This window comes from Fusarium oxysporum, chromosome XII, assembly GCF_013085055.1.
Source record: "Fusarium oxysporum Fo47 chromosome XII, complete sequence".
In the NCBI taxonomy this organism is placed as follows: Eukaryota; Fungi; Ascomycota; class Sordariomycetes; order Hypocreales; family Nectriaceae; genus Fusarium; species Fusarium oxysporum.
Genome location: NC_072851.1, coordinates 1,846,881 through 1,874,233, shown reverse-complemented (window position 1 = coordinate 1,874,233; position 27,353 = coordinate 1,846,881). Strand labels below are relative to the sequence as shown.

Sequence of the window (27,353 nt, the reverse complement as noted above, 5' to 3'; positions counted from 1 at the left end):
TTGCGAGATTACCTAGTCTGAAATGATATATTTGTTGAGCCTGTTGAGGGGCGCCTGGGAATGGTTTTTGAAGGTTGTCAATCAGATTCTGTCCCATGGTATCAGCATCCTATGCGTCTTTAGCCAGGCGCCTTTTTCTCTCTTAAGAAAGAAACCGTCTGATATTTAACCAAGGTGCCAAAAGATAGTTAGTCTAAAGGTCTACTAAGTCTCTGCTGAATTTACCTAAGTCTTCCTATCAGTTTGTACGTCATCCTAAGTTTTGTAGCCTCCTCGTTGGAAGGTCCCGCAATTAGGTCGAATTGGATACAGTCATTGACAGAACGTACGCTCTCTTTTCCAAGCACTATTGGTGAGATTGACGGAGGATTCAAGTAATGAACAGGATCGATCTGGCGAGACATGGCTAGATGAGGGACAAGACTCTTACTCATGCTAAGCAAGTCGGGATTGGGATTGACGAGTTCACGTGGTTGGAGGTCCGAATGGCTCTGACGGTGACGGATAATCAGACCTTTGAGGAAGATCAATTCTTTCTATGGTGAGAGGCAACAAGGACTTTGGCGATATGAGAAATAAAGGTCCAAATGACTAGGTAGTGCAGTCATGTCACAGGGGATTTCCACCATCTACTGAAGCAATATAATGCGAAACTCAATGAATTGTCAGCTATTCCACCTACAAAGGTCTAGGCTCAACGCTCTGCAAAGTCGGCGTAACCTTTCCAAACAATCCCGTATCCTTATCAATAGGTACCTTATCAATCGTAGTCTCCCTATTGTAACCATTTCCATCTGGAATATGGAATCGATGGTACGCGATGTACCACTCATCCGTTCCAGGAATGTTGATAATGGAATTATGTCCCGTAGCAAGAATGCCCTTCGATTCATCCTTCTCGAGAATAACACCGCGATATGTCCAGGGCCCAATGGGGTTATCTGCCGTAGCATACCCAACGCGATAGTTCTCTGAACCAGTGTCGTCGATAGAGTATGTCAGATGATACGTTCCATCGCGATAGTTGACGAAAAGACCTTCGCGGAAGTTCTCGAGGCCTGAGATTTTGTGCCACCCTGCTTTGAGAGAGACCATGTCGTCGTTCAACTCTGCGACAATGGGGACACCATTTCCCCAATAAATATACCACTTCCCAGTCTCAGGGTCCTTGAAAGCAGCTGGATCAATCGCCTGATTGCTGACAATCTCCTCATCAGAAGTTCCCTTGATCATCGGCTTATCCTGCGCTTTCCAAGGCCCCTCAGGATGATCAGCCACCGCCGCACCGATACTTTTATGCCCATCCTTCACAGAGGGATTATTCCCACTGTGATAGAAGTAGTACTTCCCACCACGCGCTGCGAAAGCGGGAGCCCAGGCATTGCCAGTAGCCCAGGGCACGTTACCATTCGCACCATCGAGGGTAAGGAATGGCTTCTCGCTCTTTGTCCATGATACGAGATCTGATGATTTCCACCAGTAGAAGACGTTGCCGCCCCAGCCTTCGAAGCCGTCGGTGGTTGGGAAGATGTAGTATGTCTTGTTGACGATGGCAATGTTGGGGTCGGCCCAGAGACCAGGAAGGACAGGGCTGTCGCGTTTTGTGAGGGCGAGAGATGAGGCCTCTTTAAGGGTTAGGAAAGCCACGAGGAGATGGCTGGGGAATGATAGAAGACGCATGATGGGATATCTGAACACAGGTTTGTGAGGTCTGTTTCGCGGTTCATTCCATCGCGACGAATGGCGACTTACACGGTCTATATATCATCACCAAGATCGCCAAGCGTCACCATTTCCTGTAATTGCTCTATTACCATTTCTCCGGCCCGTCACGGACCGAACATTCTGCTCCATGGCGTAAGTGAATCCTTCCTGTAATTCTATTCGTGCGCAAAGTCAGGATGTTTCCCCCGCATTGACTCTGGGGGATCGGCGTTGCGGGGTGATTAAGCGCTCGAGTCATTGGGTAATTAGCTGGCCTCGTATGAACCTCCAATGCTACCTGCCGAGATCGTGGGGCGACTAAACCACGTTTTGGTCACGCGGTGGGACGATCCCTCGGCTTGGTTCCTGTTCATCCCTAGTGTTGAACCGGACTCCGGTGAAGGGTTCAGGAACTTGCTAGAGGGCCGCCTATGGCATAGTCACTTAGAGGCTTGGAGCCATGACATCTGTATTCCAATGCGACTGGTGCTTCATCGTATACTCACCATGATTGACACAAGGGTCCATGCACTGTCATAAGAGACGTTTACTTACTGCAGATTCATGTGTTATTCGCGGCAGACAGCCATGCAGTATATATAGAAGTTGAAATATTTACAGATGCAATTCATGTACAGACAATAGATTCCAGCTCATCGCCCCAACAGGCCAACCATCCCCATTCCGGTTCTCTAGTAAGCAACAGGCCAGCCATTGTCATATCTGAGCAAGTTGATACCCAAAAGCGCCGTACCAGCATTGTTATAATAATGATAAACAAGAACATCCGCATCATTATCAGTGAAAACAGCATTATGTCCCGGTCCATGAATAGACCCATGACTAGCCATAATCTCCGTTCCTCCACCAGACATCATCTGCTTACCAGCCTTATCAACATAAGGGCCAGTAATGCTGTTCGACCGTCCAACCATGACCCGGTACGTGCTAGCAGCGCCTTGACAGCACTTGTCGAACGACACCCAGAGGTAGTAAGTGCTTCCGCGCTTGGTGATGAAGGGTGCCTCGACGGCGCCTTCGACGGAGGCGTCGCGCTTGGCGAGGGAGTACATGCTTGATCCGGTGCGCTTGCCGGTCTTGGGGTCGAGTTGGATGAGCTTGATGCCGGACCAGAAGGAGCCGAAAGAGAGCCACCATTTTCCGTCCGAGTCGACGAAGAGATTGCCGTCGATGGCGTTGTAGTCGTTGTTGTTGTTGGACTCGACGACGACGCCTTGGTTGGTCCATGAGCCGGATGCACCGGTCTTGCTGGTAGCGAGGAAGATGGCAGAGGTGCGCTGGCCGAAGGAAGAGGCGGAGTAGTACAGATAGTACTGGCCATTGTGGTAAGAAATATCGGGGGCCCAGAGGTTCTTGTCGCCCTTGGTATATTGTGTAGTCCAAGGCGCACCGTTGGGGAAAACAGCACCTGCATCCTTCCAAGCCGTTCGATCAGAAGATGTCTTGAGCGAAACGTTATCACCCGTGTGAGCCAACAAGTATCCACCGCTGGGAGTCTTGACAACCGTAGGATCGTGAACACGAGTATCGCCGGTGACGGGACCAGGGTTAGGATAAGCAGCGTTCACGCCGCTGAGGGACGCGACGGCAACAAAGCCGCTGACGAGGAGTTTCCACATTGTCGAAAGAGTTTTGGAGGTATGTTGGAGATCATCGTGCTTGAAACAAAAGACATTTTGGTGATCTTATAGTTGCGGCTTCCTCGGCATTCGGTGTAGGTCCTTAATAGTTTCAGCGGGCGCTGAAACAGGACGGACCAAAAGCTTCGGGGAATATAGTTCCATCGGTGTAAGCGCTCCACGGAAGAATTATTCAGCGGAGCTTCTCGGTCCGGTCCGAATTGGGCACGCTCAACCGGTAGTTGAGAGTTCAAGGCATGGGCTGATTGATGGTTCACCGCTGGTAAATGACGCGAGAAAATACGCCTATTGTTACATCTCGTATTCTTAAGAGTGTTTATGTATCGGCAAACTTAAATTCCCGATTTCTTGTATTTTGGGGATGTGATGCAGGGATGAATACGCGGATGACTCTGAGACTGCCAAGAATGGGATGAAACGGGATAGGGGAATCAACTGCGGATCCTCTCAAGCCTTGTCATTCCCGGAGATAATTTCTAAGTATCTTGGTTATCGGAAACATTTGCGGTAATGAAGTAGACGGCGATACCATCTTTATTGAGGACTTCCGATCAGATTATCACTATCCCTCCAACTGGTGAACATCTCGCTTAGCTACGTCGAATTCCATCCTGTACAAGCGGCTTCATAGTGGAAAAGGCATATCGCGCAATCTTCCAGCTTCCATCCTCCTTCTTCATAATAAACAGCTCTTGGTTGGAATGAGGTTCTGATGTTTGGGTCTGCAGCATGGTCTTTGTGCCCTCTGCTGTTGTTCTTGCGAAAGCCCAGTCTGGCGACATCAAGACAATTTCATCGATATCAAAGGTGATTGTCAGTTGGATGCTATTGAAGATCCGCTCATAGGTCTTAATGAGAGCTTGCGATCCTGCGCTGGCGCTAAAGTGGGGAGGCATTATTACTCCATCGCTAGTGTAGAGTGCAACTGTTTCTTTGACATTTCGCTCTTTCAGAGCAGTTCCGTAGGCGTGCAGAACAGAAGTGATAGCTTCAATCTCAGATGAAGACACTAGGATATGTCAGCTTTGCCTCCTTAATAACAGGCATGTATAGGGTAGCTCACTGTTATCCCACGCTGATTCTGTTTGCAGATAACCTTGAGACTTTATGGTAAGTAGAGAAAGGGACTATTTTGTTATGAATGTGTATACCACAAGACAATAGCTTTCAAACAGGCGATTGGTACTTTTATACACTTCTCAATTGGACTTATCTTTCATAAGTCAGAAGTGGGGGTTCTAAAACGCACCTTCATAATTCATTCGTTCTTCTTGGGTCAGGAATGGGGTAGTAGGACTTACGTCAATGATAAGATACAAATAGAGGATGAAAAGTCTAAAAGTGGGATTTCAATTCAGTATGTATCTGAGCTTATTCTCTCATCATATATATAGCCAATACTGAGACTGCTCGAACCGTTTTCTTGAATGAGCAGTACAGCACAGCTAGACCAGATAAACAATAGGAAAATGGTAAATTACTACTAATAAGAGATAAGAATATTATATTTGTTCCGAAATCTAGCGAAACAAGATATTATTCCATCTGTTCTTCAATATATATATTGTTGTTGCCTTGTCCAGATAACTTATGGATGATGGAAGACCAGCAAAGTGATCAAGCAGGGATTGTCAGCTGGTGCCTCAGGCATCAACGCTTATGTCTGACATTTGAACCTCACGCTGTTGCCTATTAAAAAGCATGAACCGCAACTTCAACTTCAACAGTACAACAAAATGGGTTCATGCGATCTCTGCAGAGAAATACCGTGGAATAACTTACCCACAGCCCCACCAGACTCATGGCCATCCAGCAGCGGATATCCATATCTCCAAGACTTTCACCACTGGCCTGAAGATAGCCGAGGCTACCTACATCATCAGAGTCTGGAAGCTCTGAGAAATGCAGCGGACAATGAAAGCTGCGGTATTTGCTCACTGATACTTACTCAGGTCGAATTATGCGAGGCGGAACTCAAAGAACTTAAACCCAAGTGGGAAGCGGGAACGATAACAAAGTACGGTTGGCCGCTATGGGAGATGTGGGTTGTCAAAAGAGAAGTTGGAAGGGATGGGTTTTGGGTTATGAGTACGACGGATGACACGTATAAAAGGAATGTACGGCTTGTGGCGGCCATTGGGCTTTGTGTAGACAATGGTGAGATCGGATATTCCATTCAGAGGTACCGGTGCTGATGTTTCTAGGTAATCCTTTGGCTCAGCTCATTCGTGGACGACCCGTTGAGCAGTATGGCGGAACTGCGAAGGCGATAACAAGGGCTCATGACTGGGTTACTGAATGCAACGAGCATCCCAAGTGCAGCCCCGGAGACACGCTGTTGCCAGGTCGAGTCGTTGACGTGGGTGATGATATCAACAGCCCATATGCGAAGCTCAGAGAAACATACGGACAGGAACGTGGAAAATATATATCTCTGAGGTGTTTCTCCCAAGAGGATTCCATAGGTGACACTCACTGACATTCATTCTGCAGCTACTGTTGGGGCAAAGAGCCGCAGTTTACTACCACCAAAGCAACCCTCGAAGAGCGCAAACGTCAAATCACCATCTCCGATCTGTCGCAAACGCACCAAGATGTAATAAAACTAGCACGAGAACTAGGTGTGAGATATCTCTGGATAGACAGCATCTGCATCTGTCAAGGCGACTATGACGACTGGGAGCGCGAATCAGCAAAGATGCTGTCCATCTATGCTAATTCCTACCTAACCGTTGCCGCCTCAAAAGCAAAGAATCACTCAGAAGGACTCTTCAGTGAGACAAAGCCAAAGGAATACAAGACGTTCGAGTATAAATCCGGAGAGCTCAGTGGGCAGGCCATGGCGTTTAATCTTCCGATCGACAAAGAATCTGGTGCTAGTTCTTATGTAAGCCTTCCAGATGAACCACTCTCTGACCGGGGCTGGGCTCTTCAAGAAAGAGTGTTACCGTGTCGAACCTTGCTTTATACAAAGCAGCAGATGTTCTTTGAGTGTAGTGCGGGATTTAGAGGGGAGGATGGCACGGTTCTTGATTGGAGGTTTGTGAATGTGCATGATATGCCAGACGGACAGGACGAGGAAAAAGAGCCCGACGATGAAGGAGAAGAAGACGATGATCCTAAAGCGAGCCTGTATCAGTCATGGTATAGCCTGCTCTGGATATACGGCCCTCGGAAACTTACCAAGGCGTCGGATAAACTTCCTGCCATCTCTGGACTCGCGAGTATCTTTGCCCAACGCCTTAACGACGAGTATATCGTTGGGCTTTGGCGATCAAAACTGCTGGAAGGACTCCTCTGGCAAAGCCTCAGATGCAGGCGTGTTTCAGATTACAGAGCACCATCCTGGTCATGGGCATCCATGGACGGAATCCCTGGCCTCGGGGTAAGAGCACCTTATGAGGAAGTTGCTAGAATCTTAGACGTCAATGTCGATCTCAAGGGCAAAAATATCTACGGCGAGGTCACAAGTGGAAGACTGCGAATCCAAGCCCCGATGGAGCGATTGTACCTCGACGTCAAAGACTGGGATCCTACAAAGCCAGGGTTCGCGTATGATAACAATCCTCCCGTCCGTACGGCACATGATGAGACTCATTCGCGGTTCGACTTTGACTTTACTGCTGATGATGCGCCGCAGGAAGCACTCAAGATAGTGAAGAGTTTAGAAGGGAAGGAATTCTTTGCGCTCATCTTACTGAAGGTTAAAGAGCCGGATGAGGAGACTTATCATGCAGTAATGGTGAAAAGAGTCGATGGGGGAGAGGAGTATGAGAGGCTGGGTTTTGGGTTCATTGACAAGAAGGCTTTGGGATGTAGGCCGGAGCTGGAAGCGCAGGACAAGTTTCCAGTTATTACACTTGTGTAATAATATTACTAGATTGCTATTTAAAGTAGTTAAACTATACTCTAATGACACCTGGGTATGAAATGTCCTCTAGCTGCTGCTGTGAGTTGCCGCTTGAGTGGAAGACTCTCTTCGGTTGGCTGCATGAGATACATTCCGATTCCGATACCTCGACCCTAATCCTTGTTAAGTCGCCTTCAACGGATATGAAGAAAAGGTCATTAAAATTGCGAGAGAAAGAAAAGTTGGAGCCAGGTTTGACCGTGCAAATATAGGTTGGCTTCTTCTGCTCATTGTTCCATGGATGCCCCTCTATCAGATATACCTCATTTTCAACAGTTCTGCAGAGAAAGCCGATAATACCACTCCTACTATCTATCGGTATATATGGAATGGACGTTTTGTCGATAGTCAAACCCTGCCAATGTATATCTTTCTTGCTGGTTTCGACCTTATCCGAATTATGGAAGAAGTGGTCCCAATCGTCAACACCCTCGAACTGATGAGTAGTCGATTCGCCTTGGCGATATATTCGAAGATACAAACAGGGGCCTTCGTCCCTCTCAGGTGTCACGACCCTAACTCTTTGTGTCACCTGGTCACCGTGACGGACGGGATACTCCTCAAAGAAGAATTGAACAATCCATTTACCAGCCTCTGTTTCACTTAGGGAAACTAGTGATCCACTGGCTGACGCATAAGATATGGTCCTGTCATCTGTACTACAGAAGAATCCCATTCCTGGTAATGGAGGTAGCGTGTCGCCGGTTTCATGTGGAAAGCTCATGACCGACCACCTAACAAGGAAGGGCGGACGAAATGTTACTGTGCAAATTGAAAGACGTTCTTCGTTTGCCGTAAAGAAGTAAATCCTTAGGCTTCTTGAGTTGCTATCAATATAGTCGAAATGGCACGACAACGGTGTGTTCTCCATTTCCTGCAAAAGTGGAGTTTCCAAGACAGTTGCCTCATCATGATCTCTCGGTAGTATGGCGAGCTGAATCCAATTATCAGGTCTTTGGAAAACCAGGACCCTATATGACATCTCCTTCTCGATAGCAGCACTAACCCACGACCTATTATCGAGCCAACTTTGCTTTACAGCATCGGTTGGTTCATGTGCATGAGAGATCTTGCCTGTTGACCTATTGTTCCTCAGGATGTCCATTAACCTGGGAGAATTGATGCAACCAGAAGTATTAGATGCCATGAAGTTTGCCGAAGTTCCGAGTTCATCTGTTTCTCTTGAATTTCCATCGTCTAAACAGCATGCTTGCACATTTTCGTCTCTGTCGAATGATGACTGATCCTGAGTATCTGGCACAGCTAAGCCTGCCTGTGGACTTCCAAGATCTGCAGTGTTATCCTGCATCAATGAGTCCATATCAGTCAATGGCACATCATTCTCAGTGGCACGCGATTGAGCTTCTTGATCCGAAGACCCATCGTTCGCGTTGGTTGGATAAACAGATATACGAGTATCCCCAGGAGCAGAGATACACTCAGGCTCAGGAGAAATCGCAGGGTCATCGCTCTCTGCGAGCTTCTGGGACCGATTAGACTTTGAAGTGGAACTTGTGAAAGTGTTTCTGACTTTTAATGCAAGTTGTCGCAAGCTTTGATTTGAGTCCTTGGGTCTCGATTTGAACCAACTCTTTTCTGATATCGTCGACTTAATGCTCCCTGCTTTCGAAGGTCCATCCATACGCTGGTATTCGGTAGAGCTTTCAGGACCCGGAGACTCCGATCTAGCAGGTCTGTTCAATACATCCTTGACAGCATCTTTAACGGCCTCAAGAGTCTCATTCAAACTTGTTTGAATGCCGGAATTTATTCTGTAATTGAGCTGTCAGTGGAAAGATGAGTGAAGTATATGAAACAATTTTGAAACGTACAATGATACCTTCAAGGAGTTGCTGGATGATTCTTCGAGGATGGCTTGCATCAATAAGTTGACGAGAGTGATGTTGAGGAACATTCCTGTCTGACTAACTTTGCCTATGACAGCTTCAATCTCAACCCTGTACCTCATGACGAAATTCATCCTGTCCTTCAAGCTGGATCCGGGCTCCAGGGTCTCGAGCTTTCTTTGCGCAGTTTTGATATCTCGATCCATCTGTTGAATCAAAGACACGAAATTGATCTCTTCCGATGTACTTGCCGCTTCATTTTTCACCATCTCTTTGACCACGCGATCTATGGTTTCGCCGGCAGAGTCAATGACCTTACTCATTGCGTTAGGTCATCTTGGCACGTTTGTTCTGGGATGTCTAACCTTTGATATACTGACAAGGTCCTGGGCCAATTCTTCATATTTCCCAACCGCTTTTCTGATAGCTTGGATTGTTTCCTTGGTCGAGTTGATAAATTGCGATAACTGTTTAACAATTGTAGGAATGGCTGCTACCGCGCCAAAAACCTCCAGTCCGCTCATTGTATGACTCAACCCTTGGATGTGACGACCTATAACGCGGAATTAGAAGGGAAGATATGAATGGAAGAGGAGGAATGGGATTTTAGTTCAGTCAATGCGCAGTGGTTACTGTAAATACATACATCAAAGTTTTTGGCCAGGCGAACCGCAGGGCAAACTGCCTGCAAGAGCCACTCCACGTTACATGATTTCGCTGGTTCACCTGAAATCGATGGTGTGCTGATGTGACGCCAGACCGACCCGGCATGCACGCGGACCAGAATTGGCAGTGTTTCGTCAAGATGGTTATCTTCTGTAAGAAGCTGAGATAAAATTCGTTCCTACTGGTAAATGTTAAGGCCCAGATGGTTAGTAAAGAGACTGAAATCATGTTGTTGGCGATTCCACGTTGAGTTTCGGAACCCATAGCGTTGGAATTTGCACTACTTGCGAAGGGCTTAGAGACTGACCCCCCGTGCTTTTCATTAATTGGTCAGGCTAAGGGGGGCCAGTCAAGGCCCTACCCAAGTACACGTTGCAGCACCTCCACCTCCATTGTAATAGGGCTGTCTGCAGGCTGTTGAGCCCTGCAATATTTACTGAATGATACATGCAACTGGTGGCGATGGCTTCTTGCAGATTTAATTAAATCCCACGTCAACAAAGGATTGACAAAACCATGAAACGGACATAACTTGAAAGAAGCTGATAGGTAATGGAACAAAGTCGATGAAATAAAACAGCAGGTTTCGAACCTATCCGTGCGAAGACAATGCCTGTGATGTCTCAGAAGACTTGTAACTAACACAGAAGCGGCCGACGTAATAAACCCCAAGAAGGTAGATCCAGAGCCCTAGTCAACATTGAAGCTCAGATATGTAACGATGTATGTGGCTGCAAGGATAAGACCTTGTATGAAAAACATCCACATCAAAGCGTAGGGACGCAAGAACTTGGACTATCATTGTCGATTTTTTGGTGCTATTTGATGCTTCCTCTGATATTAACCACTCAAAGTCCTTAGAGGGTGGAATTTTAATCTTACAGCCAGCCACGTTGTCCGAGCTGAAGATTTCTGCCGAATGGAAGCCATCGCAGAAAGCCTCATTGAGCAGGGGTGCTATGCCAAGACGGCCACAGCCAGAAAGGTTTGCAGGTTGCATGTCATTACAGGACGACGTAGACAGATTAATTCAGTAAATAAATACAGCCATGCAATTTATTGAGACCAATGGTCTAGAGTTGTTGACCCTTTGTGGAATAGCCGACTTGTGTAGATGTTTATTTAGCCGCTTTCGACAATCAGTGTTTTGTTTTCTGTGTGGTGCAGCCTCGGGGCTACCGAGTCACACGGGCTAACGTTAGTCAACGCCACCGTCTTGTTTAAGCTTAATTGAAACCACCCAAGGCTGATTGAAGCGCCGTCACTGGGCATGTCTTAAGACCCCTTCGCCCATTGCGCACGCATCCGTCGCTCCCATTCTTTTATCGCATCTGCAACAGCGAAGAGGAAGAAATGGCTTGTCTAAAATTTGCGGTCCGTCTCTGGCTGGCATTGTGCCTATCGGGGCATATTAGAAACGTCATTGCTGGTATGTCGTTGCATATCCTGGAGCGTTGTGCATGCCTAATTATTCCCAGCCTGTTCCAACGAGGAGACTTCAACAATTACCGATGCAACCCAAGTATCGAGCCTCGCGGCATCATGCCCAACTTACACCGGCGATCTCCATCTCATCAACATTACGAGAACCATCAACATGACTGGCGTCGAGACTCTCATCGGCGATGTCAAGTACAGCAACGACTTCCCGGACGACTACGTTACGCTCTACAGCTCAACGCTCAAGAACATCACCGGCGACTTGTTGATGTACGGCGCCGGAGGAAAGATTACCAAGACACCTGGAGACTTGAACATAACGCTTCCTGCTCTGCGAGCGGTCGGTGGGCTGGGTGCATACTGGGGATGGGGCGACGTATCGATTAATACGGATCCAAAGCTCAACATACCGAAAGGATTCCAGATCAGTTCTGGAGCAAGCCAATCGGCGGCGGGCAATTTGTACTTGAACGTTACTTATACTTATAGTATTGGCGTTTCAGGTGTCGACTTTCAAGCCAGCGGGGGAGCACTCTTTACCTCATCGGCGGAGAAGGTCGAACGCGAGATCATGATCTTCGGAAACAGTGGACTAGAGCGTGTCGTCCTGGATGATCTCAAGTTTGTCAATTATACGGTAGACATCAAGAGTAACTCGGACCTTGACTATATCTCTTTGTCTCTCTCCGAAGTCGGACTTTTGCGCGTCAAGGAAAACGGGAGAGATACGCATCTGTCAGTACCAAATCTCAAGAAGCTCGGAGGCCGCAGCGACCCTGGCACTCATACCAGCGGCGGGGACTCTGGCGGTATTTTCAGGGATCTTGTCAACGCCAGCCTACCATCATTGACTGAAGTACATGGTGATGATGTGGATTGGTTCAAGGGCAAGCTCAACTTCACCTCCAACTTCTTCTCAGAGCTTAGTCTTCCGAGTCTCAGGACGGCAAACTGCACGCTTGGCATTGATGAGAATATTGCGCTCAACGACTTCTCGATACCAAGGCTCAACTATGTCAAGGACCTGCAGATACACGATAACCCCCGCCTTCTCAACTTTACGGCCAATTTGCTGAAGAAGGCAGATAACATCAACATGACCGGGCCATTTACCAACGTTGAGTTCTTTGGTCTTGAGGTCATTACGGGAGATTTCTACCTGGCCGGTGACAAGACTATGGATTGTTCTTGGTTTGATGAACACTTCCTCAATGACATTGTCCAGGGATCGTATAAGTGCGTTGGCAACCATACCAAGCCTGCCACTGAGCGCAAGCCCAGCACGCCGACTGATGAGGCAGATCTTCGAGACAAAGAATCAGAGCAAGGGGGAAGTTCATCGAGTGGAGGTGAAGAAGGATCCGGCTCTGGGAGTGATAGTGGACTGTCAACTGGCGCCAAAGCAGGCATAGGTGCGGGGGTTGGTGTCGCAGGCCTTATCCTTCTCGGTCTTGGAGCCGGGTTCTTGATTGGCAAGAAGACGAAGAGATCGCCTGGTGCAATAGCTCACACTAGCGACTCTGGGTATCAGAAGGCTGAACTCGATGGCGATGCTAAGCCGTCTGGGGGTGTGAAAGAGGCACATAGTGTAGAAGCTTCCGAGATGCAAGACACGGGTAAGTCTGAGTTACCAGTGAATCAAGTGAGAGCCGAGTTGGCAGGATGAAGCTCGACGATCCTAGAAACCTTGAAGACTCCATTACTTACGAGAAGACAATTTTTTAATAACCTGAATGGCGCGCTTTAAATCAAAGGTCGGGAACGAGTGCACCAACCAGCCTTTTCTTTTTTAAGAGGAGGACACATCAGAAGTGCTCACATGGTAATAACGAGACTTTCTTCGTGACATTTCATAGGTGCAAGGTAGGAAGCAGGCTGCACTGCACTGCACTGGACTTTGACAGGTGATCGATCCTTGCTGAAAACAACGTATAGCAGCAGACCGTTACCAATCAATCGTATCCACTAGTGAACTGCGTAACGCCACAGCGCTTCGGGCGCCATTTCAAGCCCCCTGCCAAGCAATCAGGCTCTGGCAAATTCGAACCCAAATGAATGGTGATAAGATACTAGCAACTCATAATAACTTGACAATTTGAATGGTTTCAGGCAGCAAACCATGAACTCCTCGCCCTATCAGCCTCTGCGATCATCCGATGATCAGATCAGGTTGCTGATACTTCATCCCGCCTTGAAACACGACGCTCCTATACAATGCTTGCTAGAGCCAGCTATTCTGTCTTCCAACCCCGCTTATGAGGCTCTATCGTACACGTGGGGCGATCCCGGTAACGGCTGCAATATCTCACTCAGTAATCATGATTTCCTTGTGGGAGATAATGCAGCTGCCGCGCTCCGCAGATTGCGATGGAAGAGGAAGAAGAGAGTGCTTTGGATAGATGCAATCTGTATAAATCAAGCTGACGTGGACGAGAAAAATACACAAGTTCCCCTTACGCAGAAGATCTACGGACAAGCACAAAACGTCTTGGTATGGTTGGGAGAGCCTACTGATGGCAGTATTCTGGGCATGAGATTAATCCAGAATAGAATGGCTAGTGTTGGCTGGCATCAGTGGAAGATTGACCAAACCTACGGCAAACCGACACTTCCATTTTTCAAGTCTGGCAAAAGCTCCATCGCCAGGATGAATCGATCCAGATTGATAGAGGAGCAGATAAATGGGGAAGTTCGTGAGCTTCTTGATCGACCCTGGTGGCGCCGAACTTGGATCATTCAAGAGGTCGTGCTGGCAAAGAACATCCAGATAATATGCGGAGACGAGGTTGTCACGTGGGATACAGTGGCATCTCTTCTAAAACGACTTCGAATAACGCAGGCTAAGGTTCAGGTGTTTGGTGTCAAGCTGAGTGATCGAAACATATTTCCTGATCGGATGTACAACCTTATTTCTGGCTATCATTAACAATGGCACTCGACAGCTGGAAGACTCGAACTTTTGGATGTGCTATACCAGTTCAGAATCTTAGAGTGCACGGTTGCGCATGACAGGATTTACGGGTTCTTGGGCATTGTACATCCTGATGTCGCTGCTAAGATAAGCCCGGATTATCATCTCGATGTACCGCAGGTGTATCGTGACTTTGCAAGGACTATGATACAAGTTACAAACAGCCTACATGTGCTGAACTGCACAAGACACTGGTCAGGCGTTGATAATGGCACTCAACAGCAAAAGGCATACAGCGTCCTAGAACAGTCAAGATACTATGACATCCATGCTCTCATCTTCGACGGGCCAGACAAGACTCCCAGAAGGGGGTGGGCGAGACTGCCTGATGGCTGGGAGAGAATACCGAGCAAGGAAAAGTCACTTTTTCGAGACAATGGGGATAGGACCAAACAATCTTCTGAATGGAGCCCGTTGGAGGGCCAGCAAGCTGTGAGAGCTGAGCACTATATCAAGCAGAGAGAACTCTCACCAGGATGGTCCAAGATCTGGGACAATCTTGGCCGTGCAAGAGTGGTGTATGGCGTTGGGGAGATGACGAGAGAACACCAACTACGAAATGAAAAAGAGCTTCTTCGGCAGAGGCTATCCAGGCTGCCCTCCTGGGTCGCTAACTGGGAGTGTCCAAGTCGATGGGACCCTAAGCCGTTGGTAAATTTCTCCCTATCGCAGCCACGATATTTCGCATCTGGAAACACTACTGCGGAACTGAATGACCATTCTAACCCTCGGGTCCTATGTCTCAAGGGGCATATTGTTGATGAAGTCAGGCAACTTGGTCCCGCATGGCACCCTGAAACTGAAAGGCCCCCTGTCTCCAGGAAAGGCATTGATACTCTCGTCCAATGGGGGACTCTTGGCCTGATTGAGCTTCCAGATTGCCCTTGCAGTGGTACTGGCGGGCGTACAAATGCCCTCTGGAGAACGATGATAGCTGACTATGCGGGCGCAGGAGCAGCTGATAGTGATGACTGGGCTTACATCGAGACATGGTATGATCGAACTGGATGGGGTCGTGAGCTCCCAGATATGGCATCGAGAGGAGTATATGAGACGGCTACGCTTGAGGGAGAAATAAGGGAGCTTGAGGGTGTGATGCATAACCAATTTCTTCAGGTTAGGCCTTTGCCTAACGTAGGGACTCGTGAGCTGCTGAAACATCCGTGGATGAATTTTTCCCACAACAAGAAAAGGTATGGCGGTTATATAAAGCGCATCTATGCCGCATGTGCGCATCGTTCGTTGTTGACAACTTATCGGGGTTATATGGGATTGGCGCCCTGGAATGCACAGATCGGTGACAAAGTGGCTATTCTACACGGTGGCGAGACGCCTTTCATTCTGCGAAATATCAAGGGGACGGAGGACTTTTCCCTTGTTGGAGAAGCTTTCGTATATGGGTTAATGGCTGGAGAGGGAATATCGGAGGCCTTTGGAGGAGCTCGTGATATTAATATCTTATGAGGTAAGTAAAAGGAGAGGAGGCACGTATATTGCTACAGACCTGATATGTTGGGGGCGGTGCATAGCAGGAGAGGGATTTACAGAGACCACACATTCATTACTATTTAGATTTCCATGACTCGCCGCTTCAAACAGAGTACCTTATACAAATGAAAGCTCAGCTATCGGAAGAAACCATCCCCGTTGGGCGTGAGTCAACCGAACCCCCATCGTCCCTATCAGTAAGATACCTCGCATACTTGACAATCGGCTTGCCCTCCCCCGGTCGTTGATCCATAAACTCGAACAGCTCCGTTGACGCCATCAACTCATGCAACTTCTTGAATCCATATGTCCGAACATCGAAATCCGGATGCCATCTGTTCATGAGCATTCCAACAGGCGCAAGACCAGCCCAGCCATCTTCGTCGGTTCTTGCTTCGACAGCTTCGCGTAGCCACTCAATGACTTGATCATCGACGGGTCGCTTCTCAGGTTGCAATTCGCCCGGTTCGGGAGATGTTACTCGAGGTTTGTTTGGTGCAGGAGTGTTAGCTTCGGAGTCGAGCCTCTTTCGCTTGCCGTTGCTTGTGGTATTCCATGCGGGAATGTATGGGGCTGCGTCTGAGGTTTCGGTTTTCATGTTCTGCGCACTGGGTGGTCCTGCCGATGTTTCACCGTTGGACCTCGCCTGCGGTTCAGTCCGGTCCTTCTGGAAATCGATCCTTTCGGGAAGACGCGCGATTTGCACAGGATTTGAAGGTCCCGGAGATGGTTGCTCAGTAGTCAATCCCCTTTTAGGAGCAGACGAGTCCACCAAAAGACCTTTACCCTTTGAAAACGCCGAGATTGAAGCATGGCCACGTGGAGGTCTCTCGCTAGACGATACCCCATTGAGCGGTATCGCAGTTGATGGTCCAGCAACGTCAACCTCAATCGATGGAGTCCCAGATCTCGGCACAAGGTTCTCAACGTAAATAAACTTATCACACGCAGTGACAAATGGCTTCGGCGTCTTCCGCTCTCCACACCCATAAACCATCAATCCCGACTCACGAATGCGTGACGCGAGACGCGTAAAGTCGCTGTCACTCGACACGATACAGAAACCATCGAATTTGTTAGAGTATAGCAAATCCATAGCGTCAATGATCATAGCTGAGTCTGTAGCATTCTTTCCATAGGTATATGCAAACTGTTGCATGGGATGGATGGAATTGTGGAGGAGTTGGGGTTTCCAACCGTTCAATCGGTTGCTGGTCCAGTCGCCGTAAGCGCGCTTGACGAATGTTGTGCCGTATTTTGCGAACTCAGCCAAGACGAAAGCTATCATTGCGGCGCTTGCGTTGTCTGCGTCGATGAGGACAGCCAGCTTGGCTGCTGGGGCGATGGAAGCCATGCTTTGAAGCTGAGAGTCATTCATTGGATATTGTGGTGATGATCTAGGAATGTCAGCCCTTGCTGTTTTAACCGCATTTCTTGCGACTCACTCGGTCTAAATAGAGCTATTTCACTTTTGAATGTACCGCTCGTATCTTATCTTGTTCAATCGAACTAGATACTGATACTCGCCATGCTCTTTCGTTGATCTGTCCAGAGCCTCTGTTCATACAGGGTCCAAGCGGATTGAGACACGCCATCTCAGAAGCGGGGTTGTTCTGGCCGACGCGTTGCTATGGTATCCAATCACAGGCCACCAAAGCTGGCACCGCCAAATAACTGTGAAGATGAGAGAAGAAGATTAGGGTTCTTCTTTCAATTTATTGAGGAACTATTGAACTCAGCGCGTTGAACAAGTCGATTGCTTCAGTGCACGGCTGTTCGCTAGCGAAAGGGCTCACTCCGACTCCTCCTCAGCAGCGACATACTCCTCAACCAATCTCGCCTCCCTCCGCTCCTTAATCTCACGAAGCGACGACTCAGCCGAAAGCCAACCAACGACCAACATACTCTTCATGACCCACGACCTGCGAAACGTCTCAGCCGTATACCAATCCCGTTTTCTACTATGCAGGTCCGGCACCCAGGGAAAGTTGGACGTGATATGCATTTGCAGCAACGCTGGGTAGAGGTCCAGCTGAACCATGGCTTCTCTAGTCGCAACTTCGTACCATCGGTAGCTACCGAACGCGAAACCGAGAGATGATCCGATGAGGAAGGGGAGACCTGCTGTTCCCCAGATCATGCTGCCGATCATACCGCTTGAGACGCCGACGACTGTGGCAGTTGAGATGCCGGATACCAAGCTGCGCAGCATGCTGTACCCGATGAGTTTACGAACGATTTTTATGTTTCTTGGAAACTTACAATAATCCAGGGCCACTGTACAAGAAACAATCGGTCAGTTCAATGCCGTGTTTTGATGGCATAAGACTTACCTGACGACTCCCCAGCCACTCAGCAGGCTGATGAAGGGGAAGCTGTCAAAGCGATCCGACATTTCGAAGAGTGATAACAATCTTTGGACGAGCTGCAGCAGTTAGACACCTGAACAAGCTTGAAAATGTGAGCTTCGAGATGAGAGAACAGTTGAAGATCTCAAGGGAGGAATTAAGAGAGGGGAACGCGATGCGTTAGCTGAAGCCACTTGGGGCTAATTATGTCACACCAAACTTTAAAATCAATAATTATATCTAAAAAGGAATGGCTGACAAAACATTATCATGACATTTGTTCTATCAAACATTGTCTTTTGCGAGAAATGATTGTCTGCATGTGCATCGTTGTTCTTTTGTAAAGAAACAAGATTGTGAGCGATAAGCTGATAAGCTGATAAGATAGGCATGCCCCACCAGTCACGGATTGTCAGTCCTAACAGCACACTGAAGAACAACTATTGACATGCGTGTATAACACACAAAATTGATAGTTACGAAAATGACGCACGATATTCTAAATAATAGAACCAAGAGTTATGCGCTGTGTACATCATTTCAAGCGGACTGGAGCGCTTCCTACTCGGTAAGCCGTACATCATGACAATATCATCAGCATGTTCATTTGACTTGCGAAGTAGTTTGGTGGTGCATTTTGATCAACATCAATTGTATGTCTGGACATGACATGAACAAAATTGAATAAATAAGAAGCTTAGTAGAGAGAAATGCCCCTTAAATAGTTACCCTCCGTCTGGACTATGGCAGTTCCATTTTCTCCCCAAGACCTTTTCTTAGTTTTCATACCAGTGCATATCCTCTCTCCACAAACAAATCTCTAAACTCCTTACCTCTCTATCTTACATATTCTCACAGCCTCCATCAAAGAACAGACAGATGCCGCTTGATGAAGTTCAGCAGTGGGTGAAGAAGCGAGTTGACAAGAAGCCGGTACAAGGCCCGCCGTCATCGCCCGCCTACAAGGCTGAGCCACCAGTCTACACAGTTGAACCGCCTGCGTACATGGCTGGGCCGCCTACCTTCATGGCACGCAGACGTACTGCTGAGCTCTTCACGCCAGAAGGCCGCGGGAACTTCGTCATGAAGCATTTGCGCCTGGATCCCCTGACAGCCGCTACGTATGAACAGGCAATCCAAGATGGCACACACATGGTCGGTATGCAAGGCTACAGTGATCTGTGTGAGACTCCCCAGTCAGTGCTTGATTTCTGGGTAGCGAAGGAGCGCGGTGAGAACCCTGACCGCGTCGAGAAAGTGCATACTTTCGTCATGGTCCCGAGAGGATACCTCATCTACCTGGAAGAGCTGACCAAGGCAAGAAGACGCGGCGAGATCGAGCGAGAGGTTGTTGCGCTTCAGGAGAAGGCGCAAGAGAAGTTCTATCCGGGACTTGATGGCATCATGCGATCAGAGTATAGATACAAGATCAACAGACTGGAAAAGGAGCTTGTTGAACTTCAAGCCATCGGAGGGCACCGGTATCTTAACAAGTGATGATTGTCGCGGGGTAGAGGGAAACGTGGGATTCTGGGGGTTTGACTTTTATTGCTAGATGGTTTCGAGAAGATCGTATTGTGGCAAATACACGAAAGATCGCGTTGGTCGGGGGTCTGTTCGGCTTGCAACGGTTTTGCGGTGAGGGGGAATCATGAAGGTTAGCTTTTGCTTTTGAGGATTCATTTACAGATTTGATGTGGAGTATATGTGGCGTCGGTAGTTAATTGATTTTGTGCATGAAATCTCTCTTAGGTCTTGATATTTTAGTACATGCAGGCAGGACTGTTCCGAGCCATCATATTAATCCCCTTAAAGTCGATGAAATCGGACAGTACAGGGTATGTTGTTCAGAGGATAGTGGTCCTAGTGGTCCCTTGACTCAGTGCCAATGCCTTATTGGGAATACAGTAGAGTTATGCGAGTCATACAAAACCGGCTCCCGGCTGAGAATACAGCAGAGGATACAGTCATGTTCGTAAGTGCTGAATTGCTTCATTGACATTGTTGGGCTAACTTCAAGCATCGACTTCCAACAGCCTTTTTCTTTCCTTTTTCGCTTGTCTATCTTGTAAACACCAGTCTAGTCAGTGCTGGTACGGCCCTTCCTGTCCTGATGTGTAACCGAAACCTGCGTCTGGACAACAATTCCTTGCTCAGCAGCCGAGCCCCCTTGGTTTTTCCAGATCGACCCATCACCGGTCCCTCCTCTTCCAACATCGTATGTCAACTCGACCTCATCATCATCACTACCGAAAGCATTGCCTTTGGTTCTGTTTACACTAAAGAGTTGGAAGTGTTTTGAACCAGATTTGGATAGGTCGGTCGGTCCTGATGGTGTGCCGCGTGAAGTGGAATTGATGCGCTTGATGCGGAACAATGGTGCTAGCGTGGGAAGACAAGCTGATATGACTGCGACGGAGGGCTCGAGGCTGGACCAGGCGAAAGACGGGCCCATCCACCATGTTGCATCGAGGTTTTGGAAGAAGCCCCAGAGGTAGTAAATACGCGCGATACTGGCGACACAGACGCTAAAGAATGTCAGAAGGACCCCAGCCACAATGTTGAGAAATCACTTACAAGCTGCCAAGAAGCATGATGCAAATGATAGAAATCTTGGTCTTATTGTTCATATGTAGTGTCCAAATCCTGGGTATCGGAACAGTCAAAATGATGATATCGTTCATCATGTTCATGATTCCAAGAACAAGGAAGAACAGCTTCACTTCGATGCATTTGCCCTTAGCGCCAAGGTACTGGTTCCAGAAATGACTGACGGGTCGACAGGCAAAAGGCATGGTGATCCAGAGGATAAATGGGTAGACGGTTGTCATGAAGGCCGCTATCCAGAACATTATTGTGTAGAGTCGATTTTTGTCGATGCCGAGGGGGAAGAGGCGACGGTAGAGGAGGAGAATGCTGATCTTGACGGATGTGACGGCGAGGGCGTATACGAAGGGTTCGGCGTAGACGATCTGAGGCTGGTGAGTACTGGGCCGAGAGTATACTGGGCTGGCATCAGACGGACCTTGAAGACGTCCACGAGAGTGGTGAGCTTTATTGACCAGACATGAGCTCCAGAGCCATGTTCACCCGCTATTGTCCATTAGGGCCAGAGCTCGAAAGTATCGCCAGCGAACCTTACCCAATATTGTCATCGCGACAGTTGCTGAAGCACAAAGCTGAATCGCATTAGTAGGCGCCCAAAAACTTCGTTGAAGCACTTACCAGACTGACCAATACAGCCCAATCGTCCATCTCGATGTTTGCCGACTTCATGTTCCTCACATAAAATCGCAAAGCGACAACTGTGACAGCAATACCGAGAACAACACAGACAACAACATTGTAAGTGGTGATGACATTCTTCTCGAGATCCAGACCTTTGGGTGGTGGACCAAAGATGGCTACGATGTTAGGGTCAACTGCCATATCTGCTGTTATCAGACTAGCTGCATGTAGAACGTTGGTTCAAGCAGAACCATGGGCTGTTGGTTAGTTAAATGGCTAAAATCGCTAAGCTGTTCCAAACAAAAGCATCCCCAGCAGGAGTTCAGCATCGTTTCTTTTTCCAGTGGCAATGCTTCCACTGCAAATCTCTAGCCTTTACGGGCTCGCTCTTCTTTCGTCTACTTACGCGGAAATGAAGTAAAACAGGCCATTTGTGAAAACTTGGTGCAGGCCTTGACGGGGCTGGAGTCCACTTTGATGCTACCTTTTGTTGGCTGGTATGGGGAATGAGAAATCCTTCGAGGGGGCTTCTTCTGGGTCCTGTCCAGAATGTCCTACAGAAAAGCTTTCAACAAGGTACTGGACTATTTTTCCTATTTTATCTTGATTCAATTGACCTTGGAGTGATACCTTTTGTGGTATCAATCGTAGTGATGCCAGATTAAGATCTGACTCTTATCACAGCGGGAGATGAACTGCCAAGACGAAACTTGCGGCTCTGAAATGGCACCACCGGAAGTAAATCCCTGTACCGCGACGTACTTCCGGTCGGATATTACGGGGATTTACAATCGAATAAAAGCACGTTTCAGGGCTTGGTCCATGTTCAACCGGTTATGCAGACAGGACCCGCTGTATCCACGTAAATGCTTGTAATGTTTCATTGAAGGGTTCGTTTGGACCGCGTTATCTGCATTTAGAGGCTATCACGGCTTTAGCTTCTCACAAGGGTAAAAAGGAGTCGAACGCGATCCTGGACCAACGGCTCCGGCATGTCGAAAGTTGGTCCGAGGATTCGTTTTTGGATTTCGATACCTATTGGCCTATAAAATGGTCCACTGGGCGAGATTCCACTTTGAATGCTGCTTTATCTGGGTTTTTTGGGATTGAACCATGATTGCTGGCTGTCGCTTTATGGGTCAAGAACACGCAATCCGTCGTCGCAACGTATCCTTGGGATCCTCAGATAGAAATACTAGATATCATTAGTCATTGAGTGCTCTCAACTCTTCCAACTGGTACCCAACTTGACCCGAAAGGAATGTCACTCTGTATGTAGGTCAAGCTCTATCGTGGCGATTCTACTCCAGTGGCTACCAGCCGGACGCTGCCGAAGAAAGCTTGGCCTCGTTTAAACCAACTCAACGAACACCGTCGATCCTCATACTCGGAACCAACAATGTAACCACCTCGGCAGCACGCCCTGAAACGGACATGGATAACACGAAGATTCAGGGCCCAAACAGTCCATCTCTCCGCGTGGCGTCCTTCGCCTGTTAGAAAACCCTTTCGTTTGTCCAAGTATTAGAAGCCAGACCCCCTTCCACCAGAACAAACCAAAAAACAAACCATACCCACATTTTCCCATCCTTCACCATGGCTCCCGCTAAAACAGAGGTTCTGGTCATAGACCAACCCGCTCTCCACTCCAAGACCGTCGCTACCGAAGAGGTCATACCACTTCCTGATCTCGCTCCCCCATTACTTCCCACTGAGAAGATTGGTCCTATGGGATGGATTCGAAGTCTTCTTCACTTTGAGCTTGGTGAGAGCTACAACGCTGAGGAGGTAACTTCTATTCTTAAGAGGGCTTATTCGGCGTTCAAGGATCGTACGCCTATTGCGGGTTGTGAGGCTGTTCCTACTGCTGAGTATCTCGAGACTGGGCTGTTGCAGCTTCGTCATTATGGTGATGAGATTGAACATGACTTTCTTGTCAAGGACCTTCGACGTGAAGACTTTCCAAGTTTTGAGGAGTTGAAGCGTCGGGGTTATCCTACTTCTGTTCTGGACCCTGATGTTGTTTGTCAACGCGGTCTAGGTGGAGAATGGCCTCGTGCTGGAGATCGATTGAACACTACTATGGTGCAACTCAACTTCATCAAGGGCGGTCTGCTCCTCAACGTCTTGTTTCTTCACGCCTACATCGATGGAACAACGGCATACAAGTTCACCGAGATCTTTGCCGAGGAAGTCCGAAAAGCTCAAGGCCTACCGATTACCAACCCAGTCGAGATTCCCTGCGAGGACAGAGCAAAGTTGATGAAGCCATCTGATACCATCGTTGGCAAACCCGAGGATCATCCCGAGTACATCGAAATACCCTTCACGCCTGAAGGACCCCCACCTAAGCTGGCTTCACCAATTCATCACGGTCACATCTTTTACTTCTCGTCTGAGACGATTCAAGAACTCAAAGAAGCTGCTGCGCCTTGCAATGCTAAGCTTTTCAAGTCAGATGACACTTCTTCTTACATCTCCACGACCGACGCTTTGACTGCGCTGGTCTGGCGATGCACTATGACGGCACAGCATGGGAAGAAGGAGGGTGAAGATAAACCTACTGGACCATCTATGGTTGGTTTGGCTCTTGATGCTCGTCGTCGTGCTGGAAAGCCTATTCACAAGCATACCCTTGGCAACATTCTTGGCTTCGCACCAGCCATCTTGGACATCGACAAGATTCTAGAACATGAAGATGTCAGCCTAGCAGACGTTGCTCTCGTTGTCCGAGGCGCCGTGAACAAATCCAAGGACACGTACCTCGCCACCATCAGCTCCCTCGTGGACAGCATTGGTAACGTGTCACGATTAATACCTGCCATTTTTCTGGACATGCCAGGAAACCATGCCTTGTTCTCGTCCTGGAGAGAGTTTCCTTTTTATAATATCCAATGGGGTCCTGCCTTCGGTGGCCAAATCAAGGCTATTCGACCACCATCGGTCGGAGTGACTCACTCTATGCACATCATTCTACCTGATAGACCTGATGCGGGTCCTGGTGTTGAAGTGTTCGTTGGTACGGAGAACAGTGCGATGGAGAATTTATTAGAGAACCCTCTTTGGAGACAATATGCTCAAGGTCCGGAGAAGGCATGAAGTAGACAAAAGCGAGGCGATGGAAGAGCATTATATATGGCAGGCTCGAAGTCTGTCTTGGATTAGGTACGACACACGACTTAAGTAGAACCTTGGACATTATCTCTGTGCAATGCCATTCAAGACGTCATCAAGTATGTAATCGTGAGCACGACATACCTTTCTGTCTACTCTTCGTACCTGATAGAACAGTCGTGAATATAAGACGATATCGCTGGATGTCGTGTAGCCACGTATAAAAAAACCTTTGTGCGCAGTATGAGGCATTGCCACAAAGATGAGTCGATGTTCACCCTTATAATCTAAATTCTGAAGACTAGTTGATCGTTTAACCTGGATTCGTCAGCCTCACTCCATACCAAGACTCACAGAAGGAATCATCTGCCCTCCATAGGATTAGATTCAAGTGAAAATGCGCGCGTGACTAGTAACAAGTTAATCTAAATCTTACAGAGACATGATTGTGTGCAAATGAAAAGTTGTACTTGTATCAGACCAGCATGGGATCACGCCCTAATATTTCTCATATCACCATGTAAAAGTCATGACATACGACTTATGCTTAGTATAACAGATGACAACCAATGACATCCTTGAGAACGAACTTATACTTTTCAACTGAAAATTAATCTTGGTTATATATGTTAGCATAAACCGTCCAATGGTAACACAAGAAATAGAGTTGGTACTGCCACTTTGTCCCCTTTATCCTTATTATCTTGTGACTCATGTGACTCAAGCTATGAATCTTGCGCCTTACCATGATACTGGCTTTTACATTACACGAATGACCCAAAGACGTGGTACAAGGTGGTTCTTTGCCATTCTGAGACTGCTGAATCGCGACGTTCACAGCTCGGCCTTTGCCCCCAGGAACGTGAGCAAACTGTGCCCAAGCTGTCAAAACATCCAGAATACTTAATAATGGAAAATTTGACTTTTGACATGTCAACTTTTCGTTCGGGCAAGGAAGATAGAGTTCATTCACGGTCCTCAGTAACCAACCTTAACTCAACCATAATGCGCTGTCAGCCTCACTCTATTCACGAAGATAGACTGAGCAAGATACGCATGGATGATTCCATTCTCCTCCACGATCTTCTCGAATCAATAGGTCATAGGGCTTGAGGCATCTTTGTGTCCTGAAACTCTAATGGATAATGGGTATAAATTCCCCTCCTGTCCCGTTCATCCTGACTTCTGAACTTCCCTTCTTCATACTCTTCAGTTGCCTGCTGCTCAAGCCTCAAGTCTTCTGTTCTCAGCTTACGGCTACGTCAACGCTATCTTCTTCTTTATGAGCTCATTCTTTGTTGACGACTCACTTTCTACTTTCGGCAAGTCACCAGACTTTGGCCCACATATCAACGCAGCGCACATATTTCTCTTAATCTCTTCACTATCACTACTTGTTAAACTTTGCCAGGCATTTCGACACAGCAACAGCGAGCAAAGACTTTGACCCTTGTCCTTAGCTTAGCTTATACACCTACCACTCTCTTTATCTTGGACTTCCATCCGATCTTCATCTTCACCTTTCTTCAAGCGACATATACCATTTAAAAATGTCTGCTCTTACTTCCGAAGCGCTGCGTCAATTGGACCAGCTTAATAATCAAGGAGGATTGCCATCCCCTTCACCTACACAAGACAAGTGGGAGGCCGATTCAGACTGCTCCTACTATTCACTATCTGACCTGACCTTGGACAAGTGGTACCGACAGATCCCAGCAAGCCAAGTCAGGAAACAGGCAAAGCAGATTCCAGCTAGCCCTGTATCGAGCCAGTCTATTTACCCGCGACGATTTCATAACAAAGAAGAGCTTGCTCTTCAGTCGTCGGGTCCCTGGCAAGAGTACCCCTTCTGCTTGAACAAGGGTTACGTGTTTGGGTCACCGGGCCCAGTTCGTATAATCACCAACTCTGCTGGGTCTGTGGAATTTGATGTGGTCTACCACCCTGGAAGGACAGAAAGGTCGGCTTGTCTGGCTAATTACCGACCAAAGGGGTATCAAAAGGGTGCTGTACCAAAGCCCCTCCCCTCGAGCGAGCCAAGCAGCCAGTCAATCTCAAGTTCGAGTGTTGGCGGCTCTTCACTGCAGCACAACCCTTATATTGCTGCTCATCTTGCGGGGTATCAGCAGGGACTCACAGCTGCTTACTATGCGCAGAGTCCGCCGCCGGCTTATGTTGTACCTGTGCCATTGGTTACTTACGCTTATCTTCCTGTATACGGCCAGTATTTATACCGACTCTAATAAGTTTGGAGGATAACTCAATGACTATCAGTACCTCAGTTTATTTTTTCAACCCACATCTCGTTACTGGGTCTTCAAAAAGCAGCGCCTCACTGTTTATTCTTTCAGTCTGCATTGTCGCATTCTCCTATGGTCTGCTCACGACTACATTTGGAGTTGATCTCAAACGAGACTACAGTCACAAATCCTCTTCTCTGTGGATAAATGGCCATACAACAAATTTATCTCCAAGGAAGCGGACAGCATATATTCCGAGTAACAAATTCTTGGACTTGCACTCTTGCAGAACCGCTTTATGATCTACGGCGGCGCTAGTACTTCAGAACTTATTCAAATAGTTCCCAGCAACCTTCAAGGTTGTTTTGGTGTTCTGTTAATACAATTAATTCAGTCTTCTTTTGAATGCTTGTTTCTGCCACGTCCCTGCATCCCAGAGTGAACCAATTTTGCAATGAAACTTGTGAACCACATGATCCAGTTCTGTCAGCCTAAATAATGGGCTGCCGTTAATTCTTTCAGCATTTCCCGCCCTATTTTCTTCGAGAGCTGTGATTGTGAAGTGAAGTGTTACATACTCGTTGCCTATTGGCTCCCTCGCATCATCGCAGCGGAACTCCGTATGAAGCGGGGGATCGTCACCACAGACCGCAGCTTGATATTAAGCTTACTTTTCCAGGGATGAAGTGAAAAGCAGAGGGGGAGCCAAGACATTGGCAAGGGCTAAACGGGGAAA

General features: G+C 47.8%; 13 protein-coding genes across 13 annotated transcripts; 6 read left to right on the top strand and 7 right to left on the bottom strand.

Moving 5' to 3' along the window:
• Positions 1-643: 643 nt before the first annotated feature.
• On the bottom strand, positions 644-1,714 carry FOBCDRAFT_234664 (glycosyl hydrolase). Its single transcript, XM_031194028.3, has one exon. It carries the CDS (start codon positions 1,678-1,680, stop codon positions 679-681), a length of 1,002 nt encoding a protein of 333 aa, XP_031030649.2. The 5' UTR covers positions 1,681-1,714; the 3' UTR covers positions 644-678.
• Positions 1,715-2,259: 545 nt separating this feature from the next.
• On the bottom strand, positions 2,260-3,467 carry FOBCDRAFT_234663 (glycosyl hydrolase). Its single transcript, XM_031194027.3, has one exon. It carries the CDS (start codon positions 3,342-3,344, stop codon positions 2,397-2,399), a length of 948 nt encoding a protein of 315 aa, XP_031030648.2. The 5' UTR covers positions 3,345-3,467; the 3' UTR covers positions 2,260-2,396.
• Positions 3,468-3,955: 488 nt separating this feature from the next.
• On the bottom strand, positions 3,956-4,620 carry FOBCDRAFT_209630 (uncharacterized protein; the record flags this gene model as incomplete). The annotated part of the gene is made up of 3 exons (XM_059609274.1): positions 3,956-4,374; positions 4,429-4,468; positions 4,615-4,620. 3 exons carry the CDS (start codon positions 4,618-4,620, stop codon positions 3,956-3,958), a joined length of 465 nt encoding a protein of 154 aa, XP_059466444.1.
• A 453-nt stretch (positions 4,621-5,073) lies between these two features.
• FOBCDRAFT_325066 (heterokaryon incompatibility protein-domain-containing protein) lies at positions 5,074-7,233 on the top strand (the record flags this gene model as incomplete). Its single annotated transcript, XM_031194024.3, has 3 exons — positions 5,074-5,522; positions 5,570-5,804; positions 5,859-7,233. The coding sequence occupies exons 1-3, from the start codon at positions 5,102-5,104 to the stop codon at positions 7,231-7,233; spliced, it is 2,031 nt and encodes a 676-aa protein (XP_031030645.2). The 5' UTR covers positions 5,074-5,101.
• Positions 7,234-7,302: 69 nt separating this feature from the next.
• FOBCDRAFT_209628 (uncharacterized protein) lies at positions 7,303-9,445 on the bottom strand (the record flags this gene model as incomplete). The annotated part of the gene is made up of 3 exons (XM_059609273.1): positions 7,303-7,388; positions 7,585-9,047; positions 9,108-9,445. The coding sequence occupies 3 exons, from the start codon at positions 9,443-9,445 to the stop codon at positions 7,303-7,305; spliced, it is 1,887 nt and encodes a 628-aa protein (XP_059468227.1).
• Positions 9,446-9,608: 163 nt separating this feature from the next.
• Positions 9,609-12,935, top strand: FOBCDRAFT_254722 (uncharacterized protein; the record flags this gene model as incomplete). Its single annotated transcript, XM_059611141.1, has 2 exons — positions 9,609-9,636; positions 11,267-12,935. The coding sequence occupies 2 exons, from the start codon at positions 9,609-9,611 to the stop codon at positions 12,892-12,894; spliced, it is 1,656 nt and encodes a 551-aa protein (XP_059468226.1). The 3' UTR covers positions 12,895-12,935.
• Positions 12,936-13,347: 412 nt separating this feature from the next.
• FOBCDRAFT_246179 (heterokaryon incompatibility protein-domain-containing protein) lies at positions 13,348-15,663 on the top strand (the record flags this gene model as incomplete). Its single annotated transcript, XM_059610746.1, has 3 exons — positions 13,348-13,496; positions 13,542-14,126; positions 14,178-15,663. The coding sequence occupies 3 exons, from the start codon at positions 13,348-13,350 to the stop codon at positions 15,661-15,663; spliced, it is 2,220 nt and encodes a 739-aa protein (XP_059466443.1).
• A 76-nt stretch (positions 15,664-15,739) lies between these two features.
• On the bottom strand, positions 15,740-17,250 carry FOBCDRAFT_266157 (NYN domain-containing protein). Its single transcript, XM_059611377.1, has 2 exons — positions 17,133-17,250; positions 15,740-17,084 (listed from the first exon to the last, which is right to left on the bottom strand). The coding sequence occupies exon 2, from the start codon at positions 17,063-17,065 to the stop codon at positions 15,821-15,823; it is 1,245 nt and encodes a 414-aa protein (XP_059468225.1). The 5' UTR covers positions 17,066-17,084; positions 17,133-17,250; the 3' UTR covers positions 15,740-15,820.
• An 83-nt stretch (positions 17,251-17,333) lies between these two features.
• FOBCDRAFT_234657 (uncharacterized protein) lies at positions 17,334-18,334 on the bottom strand. Its single transcript, XM_059609980.1, has one exon. The coding sequence runs from the start codon at positions 17,897-17,899 to the stop codon at positions 17,480-17,482; it is 420 nt and encodes a 139-aa protein (XP_059468224.1). The 5' UTR covers positions 17,900-18,334; the 3' UTR covers positions 17,334-17,479.
• A 335-nt stretch (positions 18,335-18,669) lies between these two features.
• On the top strand, positions 18,670-19,820 carry FOBCDRAFT_234656 (uncharacterized protein). The gene has a single exon (XM_031194016.3). It carries the CDS (start codon positions 18,915-18,917, stop codon positions 19,530-19,532), a length of 618 nt encoding a protein of 205 aa, XP_031030637.2. The 5' UTR covers positions 18,670-18,914; the 3' UTR covers positions 19,533-19,820.
• FOBCDRAFT_254720 (uncharacterized protein) lies at positions 19,811-22,257 on the bottom strand (the record flags this gene model as incomplete). Its single annotated transcript, XM_031194015.3, has 8 exons — positions 19,811-20,563; positions 20,613-21,007; positions 21,061-21,128; positions 21,178-21,214; positions 21,261-21,484; positions 21,670-21,803; positions 22,053-22,186; positions 22,243-22,257. 8 exons carry the CDS (start codon positions 22,255-22,257, stop codon positions 20,116-20,118), a joined length of 1,455 nt encoding a protein of 484 aa, XP_031030636.3. The 3' UTR covers positions 19,811-20,115.
• A 512-nt stretch (positions 22,258-22,769) lies between these two features.
• On the top strand, positions 22,770-24,706 carry FOBCDRAFT_234649 (transferase family-domain-containing protein). Its single transcript, XM_031194014.3, has one exon. The coding sequence runs from the start codon at positions 22,860-22,862 to the stop codon at positions 24,360-24,362; it is 1,503 nt and encodes a 500-aa protein (XP_031030635.2). The 5' UTR covers positions 22,770-22,859; the 3' UTR covers positions 24,363-24,706.
• Positions 24,707-25,786: 1,080 nt separating this feature from the next.
• Positions 25,787-26,946, top strand: FOBCDRAFT_234648 (Ribonuclease/ribotoxin). Its single transcript, XM_031194013.3, has one exon. The coding sequence runs from the start codon at positions 25,928-25,930 to the stop codon at positions 26,618-26,620; it is 693 nt and encodes a 230-aa protein (XP_031030634.2). The 5' UTR covers positions 25,787-25,927; the 3' UTR covers positions 26,621-26,946.
• Positions 26,947-27,353: the final 407 nt, after the last annotated feature.